The sequence below is a fragment of the Pollicipes pollicipes genome, unplaced genomic scaffold, assembly GCF_011947565.3.
Source record: "Pollicipes pollicipes isolate AB1234 unplaced genomic scaffold, Ppol_2.1 Scaffold_3087;HRSCAF=3621_pilon_pilon_pilon, whole genome shotgun sequence".
NCBI classification, from domain to species: Eukaryota; Metazoa; Arthropoda; class Thecostraca; order Pollicipedomorpha; family Pollicipedidae; genus Pollicipes; species Pollicipes pollicipes.
The window spans coordinates 35,286,447-35,309,468 of NW_023596225.1; the positions used below are offsets into that span (position 1 = coordinate 35,286,447).

At 55.6% G+C, this 23,022-nt stretch overlaps 2 protein-coding genes across 2 annotated transcripts in view; one reads left to right on the forward strand and one right to left on the reverse strand.

Moving 5' to 3' along the window:
* The window catches only part of LOC119090068 (ubiquitin-conjugating enzyme E2 C-like), a 4,498-nt gene extending 3,697 nt beyond the window's left edge, over window positions 1-801 (forward strand). Inside the window, 4 exon segments of the mRNA XM_037212863.1 lie at window positions 23-227; window positions 560-567; window positions 569-693; window positions 792-801. Of these exon segments, the coding sequence (XP_037068758.1) occupies window positions 23-227; window positions 560-567; window positions 569-693; window positions 792-801 (348 nt within the window).
* Window positions 802-1,314: 513 nt separating this feature from the next.
* LOC119090069 (protein artichoke) lies at window positions 1,315-19,263 on the reverse strand. The gene is made up of 12 exons (XM_037212864.1): window positions 19,214-19,263; window positions 15,187-17,647; window positions 10,253-10,406; window positions 8,753-8,927; window positions 6,129-6,283; window positions 4,604-4,679; window positions 4,201-4,411; window positions 3,829-4,038; window positions 3,404-3,546; window positions 2,794-3,313; window positions 2,573-2,652; window positions 1,315-1,405 (listed from the first exon to the last, which is right to left on the reverse strand). Exons 2-12 carry the CDS (start codon window positions 17,473-17,475, stop codon window positions 1,315-1,317), a joined length of 4,104 nt encoding a protein of 1,367 aa, XP_037068759.1. The 5' UTR covers window positions 17,476-17,647; window positions 19,214-19,263.
* Window positions 19,264-23,022: the final 3,759 nt, after the last annotated feature.

Sequence of the window (23,022 nt, forward strand, 5' to 3'; positions counted from 1 at the left end):
TCGCGTCGTCTCGCACCGCCAGGTGTATGAGGGCCTGGAGTTCAAGCTGCGGCTCGACTTCTCCAACAACTACCCGTTCTCGGCGCCGGTGGTTCGCTTCACGTCGCCCTGCTTCCACCCGAACGTCGACACGCAGGGCAACATCTGCCTCGACATCCTCAAGGAGAAGTGGTCGGCCTCCTACGACGTGCGCGCGCTGCTGCTCTCCATACAGAGTCTGCTCGGAGGTGAGCGGCGAGCGGGCGCGCTCTCGCTGACGTCAGCGCGACGGGGTGTTGTTCAACAGTCACGGCGTGGTCGCAAGTCAGTGTGCCGACGTCTGGCAAGGTTACAGCGGTACCGGGTGGCGCTTCGACGCCAGCGCGTTGGGATCCGCCTTCTGGTTACAGTTACGATGATGTCATTTTATGCGGTGACTGGGATTCGCCGTAGTAAGCGCGCCAGTAAACCTGACTGCCCGCGCGCCCGCGCCGGCTGGCAGACCAGCGAGTGCCGCCTGACCAGAGCGCCGCGTGCGCCACCGTCCCACTCACAGGCCGTCTCGACCTGTCGTTTCCAGAGCCGAACAAACAACAGCCCGCTGACGTGCAGGCGGGCCGACATGTGGAGCGACCCCACGCGCTTCCGCGAGAACGTGCTGGAGCGGTGTGCCAGCTGTGTGGCGCCACCCGTGAGCCGCGACTGCCGCTCTAGGTACCAGTGGGCCATCTCAACCCCATCCCCTCCCTCCCCTGTTCGGTGACCCACCGACGGGGGCGAGCTCGTGAGGCCGCGGCTCCGGCCTGCGGCAGCGGCGGCTGAGTCCAGATTAGTACCACTGCTCAGTCACAGTGTGCTGGCGCCAACCTGCGGGGGATGACTCCACCGGGAATCTTCGTGCTCTGATGTAATACTCCGCATTGGTTTTGATGCAGGAGCTTCGTCCGTCTTCGTTTCATCGCTAAATAGACCATATGAGTTGACGTAGTCATCGGGCGTACGTAACGTGTCTGTCGCGTGGATTTGGTTTGAGAGGCACGAGGGCGTGTTTTTGGTGGTGTGGTGCTGGAGTTAAGCTTGTAACCGATTCCGGCACTAGGTTAGCTCATGGTACAAGCGCGCTCGAATCAAATGCACGCGACGTCTGACATTTGGAGATGGGCCAGGGAACTGCATGTGTGCATAAATGAACATCTAGCGGCGAATTTGGTTGTCGTACTTCATTTCTTCCTAGCGCCCTACTGACGATGCTGTGCTGCTGACTCCAAACACCGTGTTGGGCTTCGTGAAACATTTTGTGCGCGGTCTGGTTTCTCACGGGCTCCTCGAAACATCTTACCGCTTTTTGTAATAGATGCTGTCGATCTGAATCGGACCTCCAGCCTGCGTGCCCCACATGTCCTGGGCCGTCTCAGCCGTCTGCTGTCTTCAATAAACAGAGTACTGTGGGCTCAGCTTCCGTCCCAGAGTCAGCGAGGTGGTCGGGCTCAGCCCCGTCCCGGAGTCGGCGATGTGGTTGGGCTCAGCTCCCGTCCCGGAGTCAGCGATGTGGTCGGCGCCAGCAGCATCCGACGCCGGCGCGCGCCGCGCGGCCTAGTGTATACCATCGTAACGGCTTCCTGGCAGACTCAGTAAAAGCGCTCAACGCTCGGACCGCACAGCGACTGCACTGGGGTGAGGTTCTGTTATCTCCAGCTGTGACGGTCAGCTTCTTATTGCCGTCCATGTCTTACAGCGGCCGTGGTCTGATCAGCAAGCCAGATGACCTCGAGTGGGTCGAACACAGGCGAGCAGGGCAGCACAAGACGAAAGCGTACTTTCCGTAAAACAGACCGGGGCAAGCGGACACGCGTCGGCTTCATTGGTACTACTACGGCCATCCAGGGTAGTGCCAAAGAGGGTTAGGTCTCAGGCAAACCAAGCACGAAGTATCGTTGTTCAGAAACACACGAATGACAAAAACATCACGCGATGAAACACTACCCACGAAAACACCATGCGATGAATACTTTATTCAGTATATCCAACTCTGGTCATTGCTCATAAACTGAGACGAAAGAACAAAGCAGCTACCACTTTGGGTTGCTATAACCGGACCATTATAAGCCCGCGGACGCGTCTTATCACCTACGTCTTCTAGTGCGTAACAACAAGTGTGCGCAGTCTGTGGGCTGAAAGGCCGTGCGCAACTACTCTTAGCTGGCTGCTGTGCGCAGTTTAACGACAGCTGTGCGCGGTCTGCTGACACCTGTGCGCAGTTTGCTTATGACCAACCGCGGCTCGCGGACGGAACGCACTCACGGCGGTGTTTTGGACACGCTGTCCAATGGCCGGGGTCCTCTCCAACGCCGCGAATCAATAGGCCGCCATCCACCACCCTGTCCGGGTGGGACGCGCGCCTCCCGCCGCTGGGGCCACGTCGGCGCCATTCTCCGGATGGGGTCGGTGCCTGTCGGCACCCGTCCGCGCCGCTCAGGGCCGCGGCGCCAGCCGCGCCGCCGCCGCCGCTGCCGCCACCAGCGGCCAGAGCAGCGGGCTGACGCCGTAACGCGTGCTGCTGCCGCCGCCGGTCACGTCGCTGTGCGGCAGCCACGCGTCGGCCGGTCGGCTCCTTTCCAGCTCGTCGGAGAAGTAGTTGCGGTAGTACCACTCGTTGGCGGCGTCGACCGCCGGCTGGGCGCGACCGCGCGCTGGCGCCGGCACCGCCAGGCTGTCGCCGAATGGCACCGTATTGCTCTCGGGCGCGCGCGCCGGCTCCGGCTCGGCGGGCCGCGGTCGCACCGGCACCGCCGCCGCCGCCGCGCCGCCGCCTGCCGGCGCGATGAACTGCGGCAGCGGGTAGCCGTCGTACGGCTGCACCATGGTGATGCTGGGACGGCCGCGCGGCTCGGCCGTCTCCGGCGCCGCGGTCGAGCTCGGCTCCCCGTCCTCGTCCTCGTCCTTGGCGTTGACGGCCAGCTCAGCTTTCAGGCGCGCCTCGTACGTCGTGTTGGCGGGCGTGTTCCAGTTGTGTTGGGGTGCGAACGTGTCAAGCTCGGGCGTCGCGCTCGGCTCCGTGGGGGCGGCGACGGGGTTCACCGGCGGCCGGTGCGAGGCCGGCGCTTGCTCGGTGGTGACGGCAGCGGGTGGTGTGGTGGTTTCGGCGCTTTCCGTGGCCGGCTCCGTGACGGTGTACTCGGTGGCCGCGTCGGTGGGCGCGACGGAGTCGTGCCGCGCCGTCTCCGTCGTCTCTCGCCCCGCCGTGTCGAACCAGTCGGCCAGCATGTCCGAGATTGGGTTGCCGGCTGTGGTCGTCTCTTCGCTGGCTGGCTCCGTGGTGTGGTACCAGAGCGGGCTGCCGTCGTCGGCCGGTGTGCTCGGTGCCGGCTCGGGCGGCGCCGTGCCGACCTCCTGCTGCTGGCCAACTGTGGTGCCGGCGTGGTGCGAGCCGCCGGCCGTCTGGTCATCGGTGCTCGGCGTGGTCTGCTCGGCGATCATCTGCAGCAGGCTGTCCAGGCTGAAGTCGCCCAGCTCGTCCTCGGCCGTCAGGTACGGATGCTCCGTTTCCGCCTCGGTCGAGGTGCTAGGCTCCCGCGCCGGCGTCGTGCTAGCCGGCGGCTCGGTGGCGCGCGCGCTCTCCTCCTCCAGCCGGCGGATCTCGTTGAGCAGCGCGTCCAGCGACATGGCGCCGCCGTCGGACGCCGGCGCCGGCTCCGTCCACGCATCCTGCAGGCCGAACGGCTCGCCGCTGGGCGCCGCCGCGTCGGCCCGCTCCGTGGACGCCGCCTCGGTCACCGGCCAGAAGCCGACGGCGCCGGACGCGGCGCGCGGCGGCGCGGCCGGCGCCGGATCGAAGGGCGGACTCGGCACGAACGGCGCGTCCATCGGGATTGTCTCAGGCACAGAGGGCACCTCTGGCCGACGCGCCGGCGGCCGCCGCTCGCCGTCGAACACAACCGCGTTTAGGCTGCTGGCCGCGCCCGGGTTCAGCTGCGGGTCGGGGAACACGAACGCGTTCAGACCGTGCGGGTCGCCCGAGTCGTCGTGGCGGATATGGCCGTGCTTGGCCGGGATGAAGAGCTGCTCAGGCGGCACCGCCGGCGGCGAAGGCCGCGGCCGCTCGGCCGGCGGAGGGCCCTGCTTTGCTGGGCCAGCGCCGGGCGGCAGCAGCGCCGCCGCCGGCCGGCCGCGCTGCTCGTAGAAGTCAGGCCGCCGCTGCGGGTGGGGCGCCGCCGCGCCGGCTGGCCCGCCGCTGAAGCCGGCGCTCGAGTCGGGCCTGTACGGCGGCTTGTGCGGGTAAAGCCCTGGTGGCAGCGGCCCCTGCGCCCCACCGGCCAGGCCGGCGCGATCCGAGTTGCGGTTGGAGCTTCCCAGGCCGAACGTGAGCCCGAGCTTGGGCAGCAAAGTGCTGAGTGTGCCCAGTGTGCCGAGCGTGCCCAGGATACCGAGCGCGCTGGGTCCGCCGCCGCCGCTCCCGTCTGTCTGCTTCTGCGTCGAGTTGGCCCGCTTGATGGAGCCGACGTAGATGGTGGGCGTGTCGCCGGCCGTGTGGTCTGGGTCGGCGCCGGCCAGCGGCGTGGTGGCTGTCGGCGGCGGTATTTGCGCCGTCGTCTGCGCCGCCAGCGCCGGCGCCGCCCGCTCCGTGGTCACCTCCGGCGGCGGCGCCACCTCGGCCAACGACGGCTCGGCAGACTGCAGCGAGCCGATCGCGTTCGCCGAGTCTGCCACACAAGGGAACAGTCGGTTTGGTTCGGCGAAATGGTGAGAAACCAACACGATCGACATTGGCTTCGAGCCAAAATCGAGATCCGAGATCGTACCGCCGCGAGCCCCGGAATGGAGACTAAGAAGGGAGCCATGCGCACCGCACCTGGAGCATTGACGCTTGGGAAGTCTCATTGGACACGAGTGAACTGTTTTTGGGAGGATTTTTCTGCCCATCATATTCTGAGCAGCTTTGTCGTGACTTCTGTGACTTGAAGGACCCCAAGCCAAACGTGGTTCACTCGCACGCAGATCACACCTGGGTGCTGATCACGTTAATATTGGAATGTGCGGGCGGCTTCCTTGTTAAAACTAAATATTCTAGATTATCCTAGATAAAACTAGATAGTAAAGCCTTGAGCATACAGCTTCTATGGCTGCTAATTGATGTCTGATGGTAAAAGGGTGCACCTCAGCACGAGCGTAACGTACACCACAGGTTGAAGCTGACGGGATGCAAAACAGCTGGTCGTTGACTGGCATAAGTGACAATGCTGCCTGCCGAATGTGGTTGTCCTAGCAGTGGGTTAGCGCCAATGGCACGGGCGACAGTTTTGGGTTATGCCTCACGCGCGAGATACAGTCCCCTTACCGGCTGACTTCGATCGAAAAGGCAGTCGTTTGTGTTCAAGGCCATCACTGTACCAGATTGTACCATTTTGGGCCCTGTGAACGGGTTCCAAGGAGAAAGAGCGCAAAAGTATAGTACGCGCAGTGTACCAGCGTGTTGGCACGGATTTCCTTAAATTGGGCACCGTTCGATAGCCCTGGAGCCGGTCTCTCCAGCCAACGAATTTCGGCCGGTTAGTCACCGTTTCTGGCACTCGGAGGATCTCGAGTCCAAATCTTTGCACGCGCTTGTGGAGTGCGCGAACCGTACGCGGCTGCCGATCGCGAAAGCACGCACGCCGTAATGGGATTCATGTTGTCATCCGGGCTTGGGCCATTGACACCCTCCGCTCGACTTGTTACGTGAATTCTGCAGACGTTCGGCTGGCAGTGCCGGGCACGTGCCACGAGCTCGATTTTGAATATATTTTCAGAAAAGTTGCATTTTATTATGTTCGGCTCTTTCAGGAAGTGAAGGCTGAACACCGGGCGTGCCCGTAGGACGCTGCAGTCAGCATTTGCTTGGCGTGGCCATGGTCAACTTCCACTTCGCAGCTCGCATTCCATCAAAGCTCGCACAGGCACGCAACATTAAACCATGCGATGAAATTGTGAACTTTTGAGGATTTATCGGTTGGCCCATACTTGCAGCCTTGTGCATGGGTGCAGGCCAGACAAGGTAGGGACCAATGAGTTCAGGGTACCAAGCGTCTTCACGATCGGCTCGTACCGCGTCGGACTGGGCCTCACAGGGCGCCGCCTGCCGGCGCAGAGGGCGCCTCGAGCGGCACACGTACCTAGCGGCTGGTCGTAGTAGGGTGAGCCGTAGTCGGCCGGACCGAGCCCCAGCTGGTGCGGCCTGCGCGCGCCGCCAGGCCGTTCGGTCGGGTGGAACACGCGGAGCTCCGAGTCCGTGAACTCTGGACAGGGCTCCGTGTGGTCCAACGACGCCCTGCGGCGGGGGAAGGCCGTCAGTGGCGGCGAGTGCCGGCAGAGGCTCGCCGGAGAGAAGGGAGGGCCGTCGGTGTGGGAAGGGAGTGGGATGCAGCACGGAACGGGCGGCAACAGTCACCGCCGGACCCTTTTCTGTTAGATTCCTTTAATTTCCCTCCTACTCCCGTCTTCGAGATAATGCTCAGGCTCTTAGCATGCCGCATTTGCAGTCGTCTTTTACTCCACTCTCCTCGCAATTCAGACATCGCATTTGTATGGATAGAACCGTGCAGTTGGCGCGTCGCACCTCCCACGTTCATTGGGAGGGGCGACTGTACCTTGCGGATTGCGTCAAATGCGTGCTTATATCCATCAATACGCCATGTCGCATTGTGGAGAAAACGGGATCAAGGATGACTGCAGAGACGGCATATCAAAAGTTTAACCACTCTCTCGTGTTCCAATGGCATAATCTTGTGTTGCCAGTCTGACCATTTTAAGGTGTGTCTGCCCCTGCAGCTCATGGTGCCGCACCAGTATGGACGGACGGATCTATTTGCAACGCATCGGGTTTTCAGTTCACAGCTTCGCTGTAGCTTGTTTCATTTATCGATAACAGAACCCTCTGGGACTGTTCATTTTATCAATATGTCATTCACTGTTGACTACGGTCCCAAACTCCAAGAAATACAATGAATAGATAACAATGTTCACTATATTTCAGCAGACTGGCCCTCTTCTGGTAAGTTTTGAAAGTTGTAAGTTATGGCAAACCATAAGATATGATACGGTGCTTGATGTAAATCCGGAATGCGGAACGTTTATGGGGACACATAATGTGATTCTTTTTTTAAAAATACCGACGCATTTCAATAGGTTAGACCGTTTTAACCCCTCAGCTAGTTCGTTCATTGCGAAAAACAAGGGATTCGATGACAGAAATAGAGCGAACAGGTGACAATGAAGAAACGACATGAATGAACATGAGGGGGGAAGTCAGGCTCCCCCCCCCCCCCCGGCCGGGCGCGGGTAACAGCGCCATGAAACTATTCCTTTAGAATGTTTATTTTTTGCGTCTTGGATGTGCAGGTGAATTATGTAAAGTTATGCCAGAGTGCGTTTATTTTACGGAAAGCTTGGTCATGTATGTGTTGTCTGGAGAACGTGTCAAGAGGACGTCTAAAAACGGGATAGCGCCGTGTTTATCCTGACGTTCGGTTGAAAACCGCATGGATGGGTGGAGAGAGTTTTGAGAGAATGGAGTTGGTTTTGAAACCGAATGAAACTTGGCTTGCCCGGTGTACATACCCCAAAAAGGTCATCCTTGCATCGCATGAACAATTTCGACATAAGGGGGACATCAATCTGAAGTTTTTGGTAATGCATAAATAGTATGGGGACTGGTGGACCCATTTTGTTCCCCACGGCTAACCCCGATCATGAGGTTTTCGACGTAAATCACGGTGAGGCGAAACATCTGAATATTGCTTAAAACGTGCCGGAGCATATCAGGTATCACCGTGATGGCTTCATCTATAGGGATATTGGTGTGTGGTGATGACGCATCCATTGTGAATAGAAACGCACTTATGGGGAGTTTTGATAGATATTTTGATTTAAGCCTCGGAGGAATAATCTGGAACTGGTCAGATGGGTGGGCACAAAGTGAACGAGTTGGGTGATGACACGTGCCATTAAGAAGGATGGTTCTTCAGTTAAAGAGCAGCAGTTTGATTCCATGGGGCGTAAATGCATGCCTGGTTTATGATGTTTAGGGGATCGTACCATGCTCGTCATTTGGAATTTGTGCGGGAAAGGTGTTTGGCCTCCGTACTCTTACCAACTTCCTTATGGTAGATTGTACAGTAGTCGGAACGGCTGCTGTTGAACTCGCTGGTTTTGAACCCGCTCGATATGGACCTCAGTGCACCGCCTTTGTATACTTTTGTAAGTGCGTTTACACTGATTTATGTCGTCCTTTTATTGCCATCTGTTTGCTCTATTTCTGTCATTGAGTCAACTGTTTTTCGCAATGTATGAAATGTCTCCCAGGTTAAGATAGCCTAAGCTATTGAAATGCGTTCGTATTAACACACTTTCATATTCCCACAAACGTCCTACGTTCTGGACTTTCATTGAGCTTTGCATTATTTGTTATGGTTCACCATAAAATGCAAATATCAAAACTCACCAGAGGAGGACATGCCGGCGGAAATATTATGGACTTCGCGACCCATTTAGTGTATTTCTTAGAGTTTGAGACTGCAGTCAACAGTGTACGGCATAATGTAGCTTGTTCCGTGTGCCATCACAGCCACAATGTCACAGTTGCCTTCGGCCCAAGCCGCGTAACGCTCATCGTTTGCACTGGCGCGTACATGCTGCACGCAGAGGCCCATTTTTTGCACCGAGCGTTGAACGCCCACTCGCCTGTACCTCTATATACCGTGTGGCGTGCACCCCATACCTGTCACGGGGCGGCGCCCACCTTTCGCAGTGGAAGTCGTTCTCCCTCGTGCGCAGCATGGGCACGCCGCGCATCTCCTGAGGGTAGTAGCAGATGGGCTCGTGCAAGTGGCGGCCGGCCGGCGGGTGGCGCGCGCGTAGGTCACCCAGCCACTCGCGCAGCCACTGGATCTCGCAGTCGCACCGCAGCGGGTTACCTGAGAACGACGTGGACAGCATTAGAAAGAGAATATTTTGCATTTTGATGAAGTTTTGCACTGAAACGACCATTTTGTAGACCATTTGGCAGAGTTCACAGCTCTGTCTCTCTTAAGGCCCAAACCCCTTTAGCTCTGATCTAGACGCCCGCGAAGATGGGCAGACTATTTCGTGCAGTCTGTTTCAAGGTCACCCAGGCATTCTTGACGCTATAATAACGTCATTAAAATCTTGCAATTACATTGGTCATGCGGCGAAAAAAGGAGAAATGAATTGTTGAGTCATTCATGTATGGTGTTCGTGAGCACGATTTCCAGATACAACGGCAGTCAATTGACCCTGAATCGATGTTGTGCAAGATATGATGGCACATTCAAAGAATGACGTATTGAGGAGCATATTTACAAGATTGAGAAAATGTATCGTCTTTAGTGGTGTTTTCCATTCAAAAGCATGCCAATAGCTAGAGTTTAGTTTATTTCATGATATCTGATGCTTCGATTTCTTCAAATGTGGAACATTTCCTTAAAAGGACGTATCCCACCTTTTTTGTACTTTTCACTATTTGTTACATTAGATGCGCACAATTTGATCAGTGATGCCAGTTTTCTCGGGATCCTAAAAGGCTCAGTATTTCAGTCTGAATTAGCCTACCTTGCGGGAGAAGTCTATTTTGAATCTATTCTCACTTCTATGAAAATCTTACGTTTTATTTGTCTTATTTTTATCATATCTGAGAACCATGTTTCATCATATCTAATGCTTGCTTCAACATTTTCGAATTTGGAACCTTGCCTCGGAGGAAACTGGCATGGTTGTGAATGTTGTAGGTGGTGCCCGTGTTCCGATATGTCCAGACTTCACCGGTGGTGTTCTCTGTTAGGGCAATCCATTTACCCACAACACTTCTGGTAGATCTGCCACAGCAACTGATTTTTTCACGTAAAACTAGGAAAGTTGTCAACGGAACGGGAGACGAAGCCTACCATCAACCATCACCGTCTCTACCATCAAATCGATCCGACGCTAGTGTTCAATTGCACTCGTTCTCTCAAGACGCAGCGTATGCACTCACTGGCTGTCCCTACGCTCAGCCCGCTTGTGCACACTGTCACTGGGCGGACCCTGAGTCCCGCCCCACTGACCTGAGCCGACCTTGAGCCCACCCCACTGACCTGAGTCGACCTTGAGCCACCCCACCGACCTGAGTCGACCTTGAGCCCACCCCACCGACCTGAGCCGACCTTGAGCCAATCCCACCGACCTGAGCCAACCTTGAGCTCATCCCACTGACTTGAGCCGACCTCGAGCCCACCCTACTGACCTGAGACGTCCAGCTGGTGGAGCACGGTCCGGACGCGCCGGAACAGCGGCTTGCGCAGCGAGCGGATCCGGTTGTTCTGCAGGTACACGGCGTCCATGTTCCGCTGGCCAGCGAATGCGTCGTCGTGGATGCGACACATGCCGTTGTCGTTCAGCTGCAACAGCCACTAGGCGTCACAGCGAGCACCGGAGACGCGGGAACGGCACCGTGCTGTGCCGTCAGTTGCTACCGGATTCTGGAGCATGGCCGACGCTGGTAATGACAGCATGCTGCCATGTGCAACCGCGCCATGCAGCACTCTGCGCGAACTCACGCAAATATACACACGTATGTGATGTTACAGCTGGTGACGTTCTGTTAGGCACAGCTGGCTATATGGACCAGCGCATGGTATTGCAACTGGTGACGTTCTGTTAGGCGCAGCTGGCTATATGGACCAGCGCATGGTATTGCAACTGGTGACGTTCTGTTAGGCACGGCTGGCTATATGGACCAGCGCATGGTATTGCAACTGGGGAGGTTCTGTTGGATGCAGCTGGCTATATGGACCAGCACATGGTATTGCAACTGGTGACGTTCTGTTAGGCGCGGCTGGCTATATGGACCAGTGCATGGTATTGCAACTGGTGACGTTCTGTTAGGCGCAGCTGGCTCTACAGACCAGTGGGTAGCAGTGCGGTGTTAAATGGGAAAATAAAACAAATCGATTAAGCGAGGAGAATTGCGGAGACTCAGCGATGTGGTTCTGTTACCGGCATCAGGAATATTAGGTTTGTTGAATGCATCGAAAACTAGTGACATTCTTGGTACCAGTCAAACCGCCGAGTGGCACCCAATGCTACTTGTCTTTTTAAAAAGGGAGCGCGACACAGTCGTCCCGCCCTTTGTAGAGAGCGCCAGTGACTGCATGGGCCGTATCACACAGCGTTCAGAGGCTATGGTGCTCAATGCAACTGGTGCCGATACCGACTATTTTACATCTTATACTCTAGTGAGTGTATTTGGATTACGCCGTGTAGGATGCCTCCCGAGACGTCTGTGCAAGTGGTTGGACACGTCTGGGAACGCAGTTCTTAACTTATGTGTCGCCTGTAAAAAGTTGTAATTATTGCGACCACTCTTAAAATCAACCAGCATGTTCCACAGATAACCAGTGTTACTGCGTACCAGCGTGTGCTGGCTGGATAGATAAAAGGTGAGGGTGGAAAGATAGAGGGCGTCGTCCGGGATCGTTACTCCAGAGAGCGTGCGGGACTGCTGCGGCCCGATCTGTCATGCCGGGGCCACGCGCGGGCCTCTGCACGTCCCGGGTCCCACTGATTCCGGAGCAGCGCGGGGTGCCGTTCCGGCCTGGGGCGCGGCCGCGCGCGTCGAATATGTCAGGCGACACGGCGTCGGGTGCCATCGCTTCCGGCCGGTCACGGTGCTGGCGGCGTGTCGCAGCGCACGCGGACGCCCGGCGAACCGGACCACCGCGCCGAGCCGAGCCGCGCCGCGCCGCGCCGCGCCACGCCACTCACCGCCGGCACCGCCACCTCCCGGCCAGGGACGCAAGCGTGCAAACCGGACTTCCCGCCCACTCTTAGGGCTGCTGACGTTTCGGTGCCGTGACGCTCGAGGGGACTGTGGGGTTAATCATGAAGTGCATGCGTCTCTATATGAATAGTGGTGTTGCACCATTCTTGTAACTATCACTAAAGAAATAACGAATATTGGGAAAATGATGTGGAAGGTAATATCAGTACAGTAATGCTCAGAGGTGTTAATTTTTGTGACTTCTTGCGAGGGGGTCGGACCAAGAACTCCAGAACTTACCTCCCCCGATTTTTTCTCGCCGACTTTATCTTACTTAATTTTGGTGTACGGCAAAAAAGGCGTGTGGTTTCATTTTTTGTATAACTGATAACAAGTCTTTAATTTAAGCAGCCGAGTAGTCATGCAAGGGCGGATCCAGGGAGGCACTGGACGCACGCGTCTCTTGGGATCGACAAGTGAAGGCGCCCCTTTAGAGACCATCTTAGGGCGCCTAAGGCACTCTTCTGTGGTGACAATGGGAGGCGGTACGCATTTTAGGTTGTGGGGGACCGGGGCAGTCATGAAGAGTTAGCCATGAAGGACTTAGGTCATCCCCATATTCCAGAGCTTTTCACTTTGACCTCACAAACGATCGCGTGTATTTTGGCCTTGAGGTGTAAAGTTTATTGCATCGTTTATCCGCTCAGCTGTTACGATTTGTATCTGGTGGTGAGAGCAGCCCCGACTATTTGTTTCGAGAGGAAAGAGGGTCCTAGTGTTGGTAGGTGCACAGCAATATACGAGACACAGGTGTCTCTATGGGGGGGGGGGGCATAAATCCGGCTGCATTAACGAATTTAGCTACCCGGGTTTGGGCCAGGCCATCAGGCCAAACCACACACCCCATTCTAATTTTATTTTGTCCCTGAATTAGACCCCCATCCCCATGCTAAGATGGTTTGCTTTCTTAAAGTTGCTGTGACATGCGCATGGTGCGCGAAAAAATGACCTCGATTTGGCGCCAAACCACATTTTTCAGCTCAGCTATTTGCCATGTCATTAAGAATTACATAGAACGGCACTTTCATTGGCGTATTGGTCATTAGAATGCTTTCATTACATACGTAACGAAATGCGCTGTGAAAAAACAACGAAAGGATGAGTCTACTGTAACCGTGATGTAGAAAACGCGTGTACTATTGATAAGACTTTCACATGCCTACCAATTTTTAATACGCAGTCGGGCCGGGTATCAATGGGAGCCCTTCCCCTTTCGAAGGTTTTCCAAAAATAACTTCTGGCCGATGCGGCGTAGCCGTTCGAGAGTTGATAGCTGTACAACTACATACAAAATTGTACGTTTCTATGGGGAGGTAAACATACGGCTACATTAACAACAAAACTATGGCCACGACGAAAGTTTTTGGGCGCAACGCCACGCCAAACTTTGCATAGCTGTAGACAACTGAATAACGGATATCTAGGTGTAGAAAGCTAGATGCACATGGTCAGGTTGTGACCTATGGGAGGTCGAAGGTACGCCATGACTATCAGCAAAGACAATTTGTGTGGAGTCATGCAAGGTGATGCGAAGACAAGATGTTAAAGTGAGTATCCCGCCTTTTTTACTTTCCACTCATTGTTACATCACACGCATCCCATTTCATTGGTTACACCAGTTTTCTCGCAATTTTTCTAAATACCTTAGAACTTCGATTTAAACAAGCTGACCATGCGGGAAAAATCTCCTTTGAGTCCATGCTGACCAATATGAAACTACCACACTTCATTTGCCGTGCTTTTTCCAATGTATGTGTCCTGTTATGTTTAAAACACACGATCGTTTCAAAACGTGTGTGTAATATATGTTTCAAAGGCTTGAAACACTCCGTTGAGACAAAAAGGCGTGCGAGCATTAAGGTAGTATCCCACGAATTCAACGAAACGTTTTACCATGGGTTTGATTTATCCCCTTTGGCGTTTACCACAGCGCTTCTTTTCAAGGCGCGCTTTGGCTTTGGGATGGAAGGAAGTATCACTTGATACATGTGACGCACTAGTTCAAACTTCCACCAACGAACTTCTCGGCAACCGGCCCTCGCCACCCGTTGGGCCAATCGCAAACGTTCTCTTGTTCGCACAAGTAAAGGTGTGCACGGTCCTTGTCATGACGACGGTGGTCATAACCGTAGGGAAGAAGCGCGTTGCTGTTGAAAAATTTTTGCGACACAATATGGACCAAATTTTTTTAATCGATGTCTTTTTATGTCGTGACGGTGTTGTCGCTCCAATGCTATTATTGGACGTAACTAGCCCTGAGCTTTCACTACAGCATATCTTGGAAATATACCCCGACGGTGGGACACTCCCTTTACACCAAGCAACACATCTCTGACATGGCTTCTCAGACAAGCCAACTGGGGTTAGGATAGCGACCAACTCCATTGAACTAGGGTCCGTATGAAGGTCGGACCATGGTCAAAACCAAGCTTTTTTACTGAAGAACGCGCTGTAAGGGGTGGTATTTGATGCTCTTCGAACTTCTTGATCACAGGGGCGTCAATAGGCATGTTATCTGGATCGCTTGCAGGCAAGAAGCGACCACTGACCTAATATGACCGATATCAACCCTTTTTCACGTGCGGAGCAGCCTTTCCGACTGGCATGATCTGAAATGCGTACTTGGTATGTAGGGTTAAGGCGGTTGCATGAAGAGGTCCGGAGATACTGCGAATATCGATCTGGAATTTGACCTTATTTGGTCCAAACGTCAGCGGTTATTTGACCTAGTCTATCTCAAAATTTGGTGCAAGTGAGTTCACACACAGGCCCTCCTACCTGGTGAATTTAGTGTTTCTGGTTCTCTTGTTTTTTATCTTATGTGTCAAATTGAGCGCCTCCCCTACCGAGCGCGTCGCAAGCACCCGCGCGACTACTCAATTGTTGCGCGTCTGAGAACTTCGTCTTGTTGTGCGTCTAAGCACAACATACACTTTTCCTTCACAGTGTGAAATTTTTATCGGTGAACCGAATTTGTTGAATTCTCTGGAAACCAACGATAATACAGCCAAGCATTTTAAAGCATGAGGACCACAGGATTCCAGGTGAAATCCAAACTTTCCTGTCCTTTTGCCGTCAGAAGTGTAAGATCATTGTTTGTGTAACGATGTATAACAAATATAAACGATGCATGTTAAATTTCACGCTTAGTCACCCATACACCCACTAACTGCACAAAACTGTTCCAAGCCTGACAGAAAGGTTTGGATACACATGACTAGTGAGGATTCTTCTCCAAGCCTGTCAAAGCTTCCTCATTATGGCCGCCAGGCGTCGCGACGGCGAGTGCCGGGCCAATGCGGGTTAGGAACGGCAGGCGCTGATTAGTTGTAGGTGGCGGGTTTTAGCATGCGACTCACCTTAAGCGTTTGGAGGTCAGCGAGTGACCTGAAGGTTCCGTCGTTGACCTCCAGGATGCGGTTGTGACTGAGGTCGATCGTTCGAAGCCCCCGCAAACGCTGAAACGTTCCTCTGGGCAAGGTGGCCAGCTGATTGGCTGACAGGTTGTACGACCGCAGTGCCGGTAGATTTTCGTAGGCCTCGTCTGACAGGTGCGTCAGCTGGTTCTCCTGCAGGTTTATTCTCTCCAGACCGTTGAGATTGACGAAGGTGGCCTCCTTCAGCTGCCGCAGGTTGTTGTTGTTGAGGAATATCGCCTTCAGCTGCTGGTCGCCACGGAAGGAGCCCGGGTCCATCTCGACCATCGCGTTGTAGCTGAGGTCCAGCTGTCTCAGCGATGGCATGTTGAGGAACGTGTTGCTCTTGATGTGCTCCACATAGTTGTGGTGCATCTCCAGGTGCTCCAGTGAAGGCGTGTTCTCGAACGTCGTAGACGAGAGGAAACGGATGTTGTTGTAACTGGCGTCCAGATACCTGATAGATGGAAGTTGGTTGACCATGTTATCAAACTCCACCAGAGTATTGTTCCTGAGATCCAGCGTCTCCAAGTGGTTTAGGTTATGGAACGTCTTCGGCGGGATGGTGGTGAGAAGGTTGTTGCTGATGTTGACCACCCGCAGCTCCTGGTTACCCTCGAATAGCTCCAGTGGGATAGTCTTCAGGAAATTGCCACTGAGCTCCACCGACCGGAGGTCACTCATGGTTTTCAGGATGCTCGGGTCAAGTTTTGAGAGCATGTTGAAACCAAAGTCCAGCTCGCGCAGCTTCGTCAGCTTCTGCAGGGACTGCGCCGGGAGATCGCGCAGCATGTTCTGTTTCATCCTGAGCTCGGAGAGTCCGCGCAGTTCTGACAATGAAGCGGCGGGGAACGTCGCGATGAAATTGTATGAGAGGTCGAGGACTTTAAGCACGTTCCCCACTGGTAAAGAATTCGGCTGAATATCAGCGATTTTGTTGAATTTCATTCTGAGATCTTGGAGGTTTTCTGCACTGGAGAATTGTCCTGTTTCTACGGACACTAGCTCATTAAAGCTCAAGTCCACCTGACGCAGCTCCTTGAGATTCTTGAAAGTCATCGGGTATATCTTCGGCAGCGAGTTGAACGACAGATTCAGGAACTTGAGTTTGGCCGTTCCCACGAAGGCATTCTCATCCACCACGTTGATGATGTTGTAGCTGAAGTCGGCGTGCTCCAGCTGCGTGACATTGCGAAGAACGCTGGCGTGCAGGTGGGTCATGTCGTTGAAGGAGAGGTCAAGGAGGGTCAGCTTGGGCAGGTTCCACCAGTCGCTGCCGCCCTGCTCCATCACCAGGAAGTTATGGTGCATGTGCAGCTCCCGCAAGTCAGGCATGTTCTTGAAGCCGTTCCTGTCCACCTGTTTGATGTTGTTGTGGTTCAGATACAAGATCTCCAGCGCAGGATGTGCGAAGGTGTTGCCTGGTACAGACTCGATCAAGTTCATGCTCAGATCCAACACTCGCAGATTCGGCAGCATCCGTAATACTGCCGCACTTCCTGTTAGATCGGTGATGTTGTTCTGCTTCAGCAATAGCTGCTCCAGGCTTTCCATGCTGAAAAATGCGTCCTTTTTCAGCGAGTTGACATAATTGTTGGTAAGGTCCAACCGTTTGAGACGCGGAAGAACGTGGAACGCGTCCTGATCCACCTTGGTGATGAAATTCTGCCTCAAGTTGAGAATTTCCATATTTTTCAGGTCAACGAACGTACCCGTCTTGACGTACTCGATCAGGTTGCCACTGAGGTCAAGCCGCCGCAAGCTCTGGGCCTCTCTGGCCGCGATCGTCACCACGCTGGCGTCCCGCACGCCGTTCCCGGCGAATGATAGGTGATCCAGGTGCTGCGTGGGGAAGAAGGCGCGAGGGTGGATGTACTCGATGCTGTTGAAGCTGAAGTTGGCCACGCGCAGCATGGCCAGGCCGAGCAGCGAGTTCTCGCCGAGCGTGGCCGTCGGGTTGAAGGTGTAGTGCAGCACGCGCAGCTCGGGCGCACCGCGGAACGCCCGGCTTGGGATCTGGCCGATGCCCGTACTGTTAATACTCAGCAGTCGCAGCCGGTCGGCGCGCGCCAGCGACGGCAGCGTCTGCAGCGGCGTCTGCTCGATCAGCAGCGACTCTAGCACGTGCAGGTCGTCGAGCGCGTCGAAGGCGAACTTGTGCGCCGCCGGCTCGCGCAGCACCAGGTGCGTCAGCGTGTCCTCCAGCCCGTGGAAGGCGCCGCGGTCCACCATGGTGACGCCATTGTCGTCTAGCTCCAGCCGGAAGACGCTGACGCCGCTGAAGAGCCGGTGCGTCAGCGCCTCCAGCCGGTTGCGACGCAGGGTGAGCCGCTCCACGGTGCCGCGCCAGTGCGCTAGCGTGACCAGCGCGTTGTGCAGCTGGCTCGGGCTGGCGTTCTCACATCTGGGGGCGCGCGGGAGGGCAGGGTGAGTGCAACGCCCCGGAAAGACGGGGTGAGCAAGCCTCCCGGACGCAGGGTGGAGATAAGCACGCCGCCTGAGAAGGTGGGACCTATCCCCATTTTCTCCAACTCGAAACATGGAGTGATATGATGGTTTGAAATTACCATGAAGAGAAATACATGCAACGCGCACAGCTGCGAATTACTTTGCGATGCATCCCATTCTGCATTTCTTTCAACCTCCTGCATTGTTTGCCTATCCCGATAGTAGAGGCGTAGCCAGAATTTCGCCGGGAAAAAGATCAAGTCCGGTCTTAGGGTGCCTTTTGCCTCCGTTTTCGTCGCTGTATGGGTCCGTTTTTTATTTGGAGAGCCGTTTGAGGTTTGAGATCCTATTTTGATGCCATGGGAGCTCATTTTTATGTTAACACGCGTTCGGGTGCGGTCAAATTGACCCCCGGAATGTTTTTCCAGGATGGTTTCCGAACGGCGCGACGTAGTTGTGTCAAATTTTGCATAGCTGTAGGCAATTGAATAGCGGATCGGTCGCTGACCTACAGCAGGTTGAATTCAGGCCATGGATTCTGCGAGGTTAATTTCTAGGGAGTCGTTCAATCTGATGCACCAACGGAGTGTTGACGAAGCCATACATCTCTGATATACTTTCTTAGGCAACACAACAATTGAAGAATAAATTCCATTTATGTAAGGTCAGTTGTGAAGGTCAGACCGCGGTCAAAACCAGCTTGTTTCATTACTCTAGGGCTTGTTGTGTGAAGTAGTTTTTGGTGCTCATTTCGAGTTTATTGAGCACAGAAAGCACATTATGCATCGTCCATAGACTTCTCAATGGTAATAGTAGGTCACTTACCTAAAATGACACAGGTCAACATTTTTCTTTTAGGAACATACTGCCCAGCGTAATCTTTGTCGCTTTTTCAAATGCAAAACTTAAAGAGGTCTCGTATGATTTTGGTAATCATGACCTTCAAAGTGTTAGACAAGGTCAATAACCTTTAATGAGCATGTGACCTTTTGCTTAGAACGGGTATCTAGATTCTGGGAGCATTTTGGAGACCAGCCTGTATGTTGACTTTGTTTGACCTTATTTGACCCGAAGGTCATGACCTAGGAACCTCAAACTTTGACCTAAGTTAGTTTGGATACAGGTCAACACACCCTGTAAATTAAGTGTTTCTAGCTCTGTTACATACTGAGATTTCAGTGGGGATAAAACTGACCCCCACCCGAGGGAAGGGTATCCAACCGGCCACCCGGGCGCGTGTTAATGAAAGCCCTACAGCTGTCTTAAACTGCCGAAACGTACTGAGACCGTCGGTCCCAGTAAGGCCCGTCACCTACAAGGAGAAGGGGAGGGGGGGGGGGACAAGCGCCAAAAGCTCGCCGTTGGCTACACCACTGCCTGATTTACGTTCATCTGCATAGCTATGCTTGCTAATAGACGACCTTCTTCATTTCCTGGAAGCCCTCGGAGGCAGCTGCGCACTAGCCGATGCCCTGTTCCGCCCGGCTGACAGGCCACTCCTCAGCCAGTCCTCGGCACTCACGTCACGTAGACGGCCGTCTCCCGGGCAGTGCAGACGCAGGGCCGCAGGTCGCCGTCGATGGGGCAGGGGCGCGCGTGGCCGCCGGCCAGCGCCGCCGCCACCAGCAGCAGGCGGGCGCAGAGCATGCTGTCAGCGCCGCCTCTGCCGCTGCATGGCCCCGGCCGGCCGGGCGCACCTGGACGCGGCGCCACCACGCGCTGAAACGTAGGGGTCCTGGTGAGCGCGGCGCCGAGGACAGACAGCGCGGCACGACGGTGGAGTGCGCACAGTGCGGTAGAGGACCCATGACGTACTCACATACGTATGCAGGCCACGCCAACTGTCGTTGAAATGAGCATAGGTTATACACTTGTTTTCGTCATGTGAGGATGCCCGCCCCGACCGTGTTGCCACATCAGCTTTTTGCAAAGATCTTTCACCAGTGTTTGGCTCAGTGGTGGGTCTAGAGGGGGAGGGGGGGGGGCGAACTCGAGGCTTTCCTTAGGCCCGAAAGGTGGTCAGATCTAGCGGAACTAACGCGTTTTTTAACACCAAACGCAACAAATTTGATATTTTGTGCTCCCAGGCGGCGTGTGTGTTTACAGTGTTTCCCCGATACGTAGTGGAAGGAATGCCCCCCCCCCCCCCCCACCTCCTGATTCTTTCGAAGCTCCCGTCACAATTTTCGTGCCGTCCGTTCTGCTGTTCCCCGTTCGCGGCGCGGTCTCCGGCGGTGGCCAGTGCAGAGACATGGCGCCGAGCTACGCGCTGATTGCAGCGGCGTGCCAGCCAGACGACGGCCGCTGCCGCGACGGGCGAGCGCCGCTTGTGCAAGCCGGGCTCGGTCGTTGTGACGTCACGCTCTAGATGGCGCCCGCTCGGTGTGACGTCATCGAGGAACGGTCGCGCAGGCGACGTCCCGTTGAACAGTTAGCTGGCACTGGGTCAGGCTTGGTGACGGCCAGAACCCTTCGGCTGCGATCGGCCTGACGTCTGACCCAACCTGGCAGCCGAGACACGGTTGACACAGCGAAGCAAAATGTTGAGTTCTGCGCGGCTGCTGGCATCAGCAGTCCTTTGATCGTTCTAAGCGCTCACGCAATCGCCCGTTTCGGTCCGTGGCGCATCTGTCGGCTTTTGCAAGCCGGTTTCACGCCCCTGTGCGTGATTCTAGTCATTTGTCGGCGTCTGCGTTGGTCACTTCGAAAAACTACGGAGCGTATTATTTAGGTTGCATGCAATAATTCCATCGGTGAGTTTCGTGAGCGTCGCTACTATTTGTATGCCTTGCGGCTCTAGACTTGCCTTACATTTAATGGTGTGAGGTGACTCATTCGCATCAATTGTTACAACCACTGTATGCAGTCTGCCTTACTTCATTAACGGTATCCGGAATCCTACAAGTCGGTCGCACCTTCCGGCATATTGCGGCACAACATTCTCAATCGTGGCTCTCCAATAGCGCACCCTCGCTGTCCACACCTTCAGAACAAACTGCGGTAGCGTGCGTGGACAAAAGGACCTCCACCGCATAGTGAATACACGACAGCGATGTCCAAACTAGCCGAACAAAAGACCCGGGACACACACTGGTGAAAGGCTGTCCTGCCATGCATACGCTCCTAGCTGAGCCAACACCTTGTCACGTGAAAGTGTTTTATCCCGCTCCAGTACCCCGACCGGCCAACCCAGCCCGATGCTAGCCAGCGATCTCCCCAGCGGAAGCCCCTCTATCGGGTCGGCCGCCAGGCTGGCGGTCTGACAGCCAGCTCCTCTGGGCAGCGGAGAGGCTACAGACGTCACGCGCCTCAGCCCACAACCCCAGACAGCCAGGGCGAGGTCCACGTCCAGCGATTCCGCCGGTCCACCCGGAGCTCCGGCCTTCACAGTCTGCGCGATCGTGCGTGGTCGACACGCGGTTGGCGTGCTGTTGATCAGAGCCATGGCGGCGAGACGCGTGCCGTCGATCAGGTTACAACGGTCCGCTGCGGAACAGCTCTCCTCGCGGCGTGTCACCTCGCGCCTGCGCCGCGGCCTCCTGTAAGCTACGCTACCCATGCAGGTGCTACACCGTTTCATTCCGCTTGCATACAAATCTGTTCACGAAACGGTGTTAGTCGCAAGGCGTGGTTCGGTTCGTTGAGTCAGGATTAGTGCGACGTTTTCGTCGACGCGATGTGAGCCATGCGATCATAAAACAACGGAGACCCCGCCGCTGCGGAACTGCGGCTACTGAAGCTGCCTTGGCCATTGTCAAGTCGTTCCTGTAGTTCTCATGACGTCTATGTTGCACCGTGAGTATAATAGAGACCGGAGACCATGCAGTTTGGTTGGATGCTGCCCGATCCCTGTGCATAAAATACCGGACATCCAGTGCGAGATTCCATCTTTCAAGCATCGGGTTTGAACCCCTTAAGCCGTCTGATATCGGCCAGGGGAATATTTACTCCTGTTATCCAGTGTTGCCTGTGGATAGCAGGAGCGTCGCCTCCTGAAGTTGTTCTTGAGTACAGCCCTGTCGCATCACCAGTCACCTTCCGGCCATTCCTGCAGTACTGGCCGACGGAGGCCGGGCTGGCCCACCGTGTCCGGGGTCTGGCAGAGGCATGACCAGCTGTACCCGGCGCCTCGGGCCGCCGTGTCCCGGGTCTGGCAGAGGCATGTCCAGCTGAACCCGGCGCCTCGGGCCGCCGTGTCCCGGGTCTGGCAGAGGCATGGCCAGCTGTACCCGGCGCCTCGGGCCGCCGTGTCCCGGGTCTGGCAGAGGCATGACCAGCTGTGCCCGGCGCCTCGGGCCGCCGTGTCCCGGGTCTGGCAGAGGCATGGCCAGCTGAACCCGGCGCCTCGGGCCGCCGTGTCCCGGGTCTGGCAGAGGCATGGCCAGCTGAACCCGGCGCCTCGGGCCGCCGTGTCCCGGGTCTGGCAGAGGCATGCCCAGCTGTGCCCGGCGCCTCGGGCCGCGAACTACCATCAACCGCCGTGACCACCATCAGATAGCCCGTCCGTCATGAGCATCTGCCTATCAGGGGCGAACACACGAACAGCTGGCCGCGTGTCAGGCCGGCTCGGGGCGCCCTGGCCTCCACGATGAGAGGGCTTACTCGGCGGCGTGCCGAGGCGCACCACAGAACAAAGTCTCCATGCCGGATCTGAGCACTGCGCTGTGCAAAACTGTCAGGGCTTCATGAGCTCTTTATCGGCCAGCCTAAGCGTTCAGTAATTGTTTAGTCAAGTCAAGGCAAGCCGTGCGGGGTGGAACTCAAGGATACGCCCGGCGGCAACTGCGGAGGTAAAAGGGCCGTGTTGTTTGTTTTGTTGCCGTTGAGTGCCTCGTGCGCCCGCGAGTTTGCAACCATGTGAGGTGGCTTGAATTACCCTGAACAAGGCCGAGGGCTCCGGCAAGCAGTCATTACCAACACAGCAGGGTGGTTCGTACAGCCGCACGGTCCCCTCTACATGCTGTCTTCCCCACCGGAGCTTGCAATAGCATAAGGAGATTAAGCAGAGGTAGGTCGTACCAAGAAAACGTCATCAGAGATGGGCTTGAGCTGAGCGACTCCCCCGCTCTTCTCTCCGCGTCCTTTACAACGGCTTCCGTCTCCCGCTTTTGTTCCCGTCGGTTTTCATCCCCTTGGCTCTCTCACCTATCCACTTTCCCCTCTCTCCCAATGGTTTCCTAATTCAAGATCATAAGCTGCTTCGGAACAGGCTGCAAGGACATTAAGCTGCCCTTGAAACTACGTTAAACTGTATGCTAGTAAGACGCCCATGCGATGCTCTGGCGACATGGCACCAGCGAAGCGACAAGACATTCGAGAGGTATCCATTGT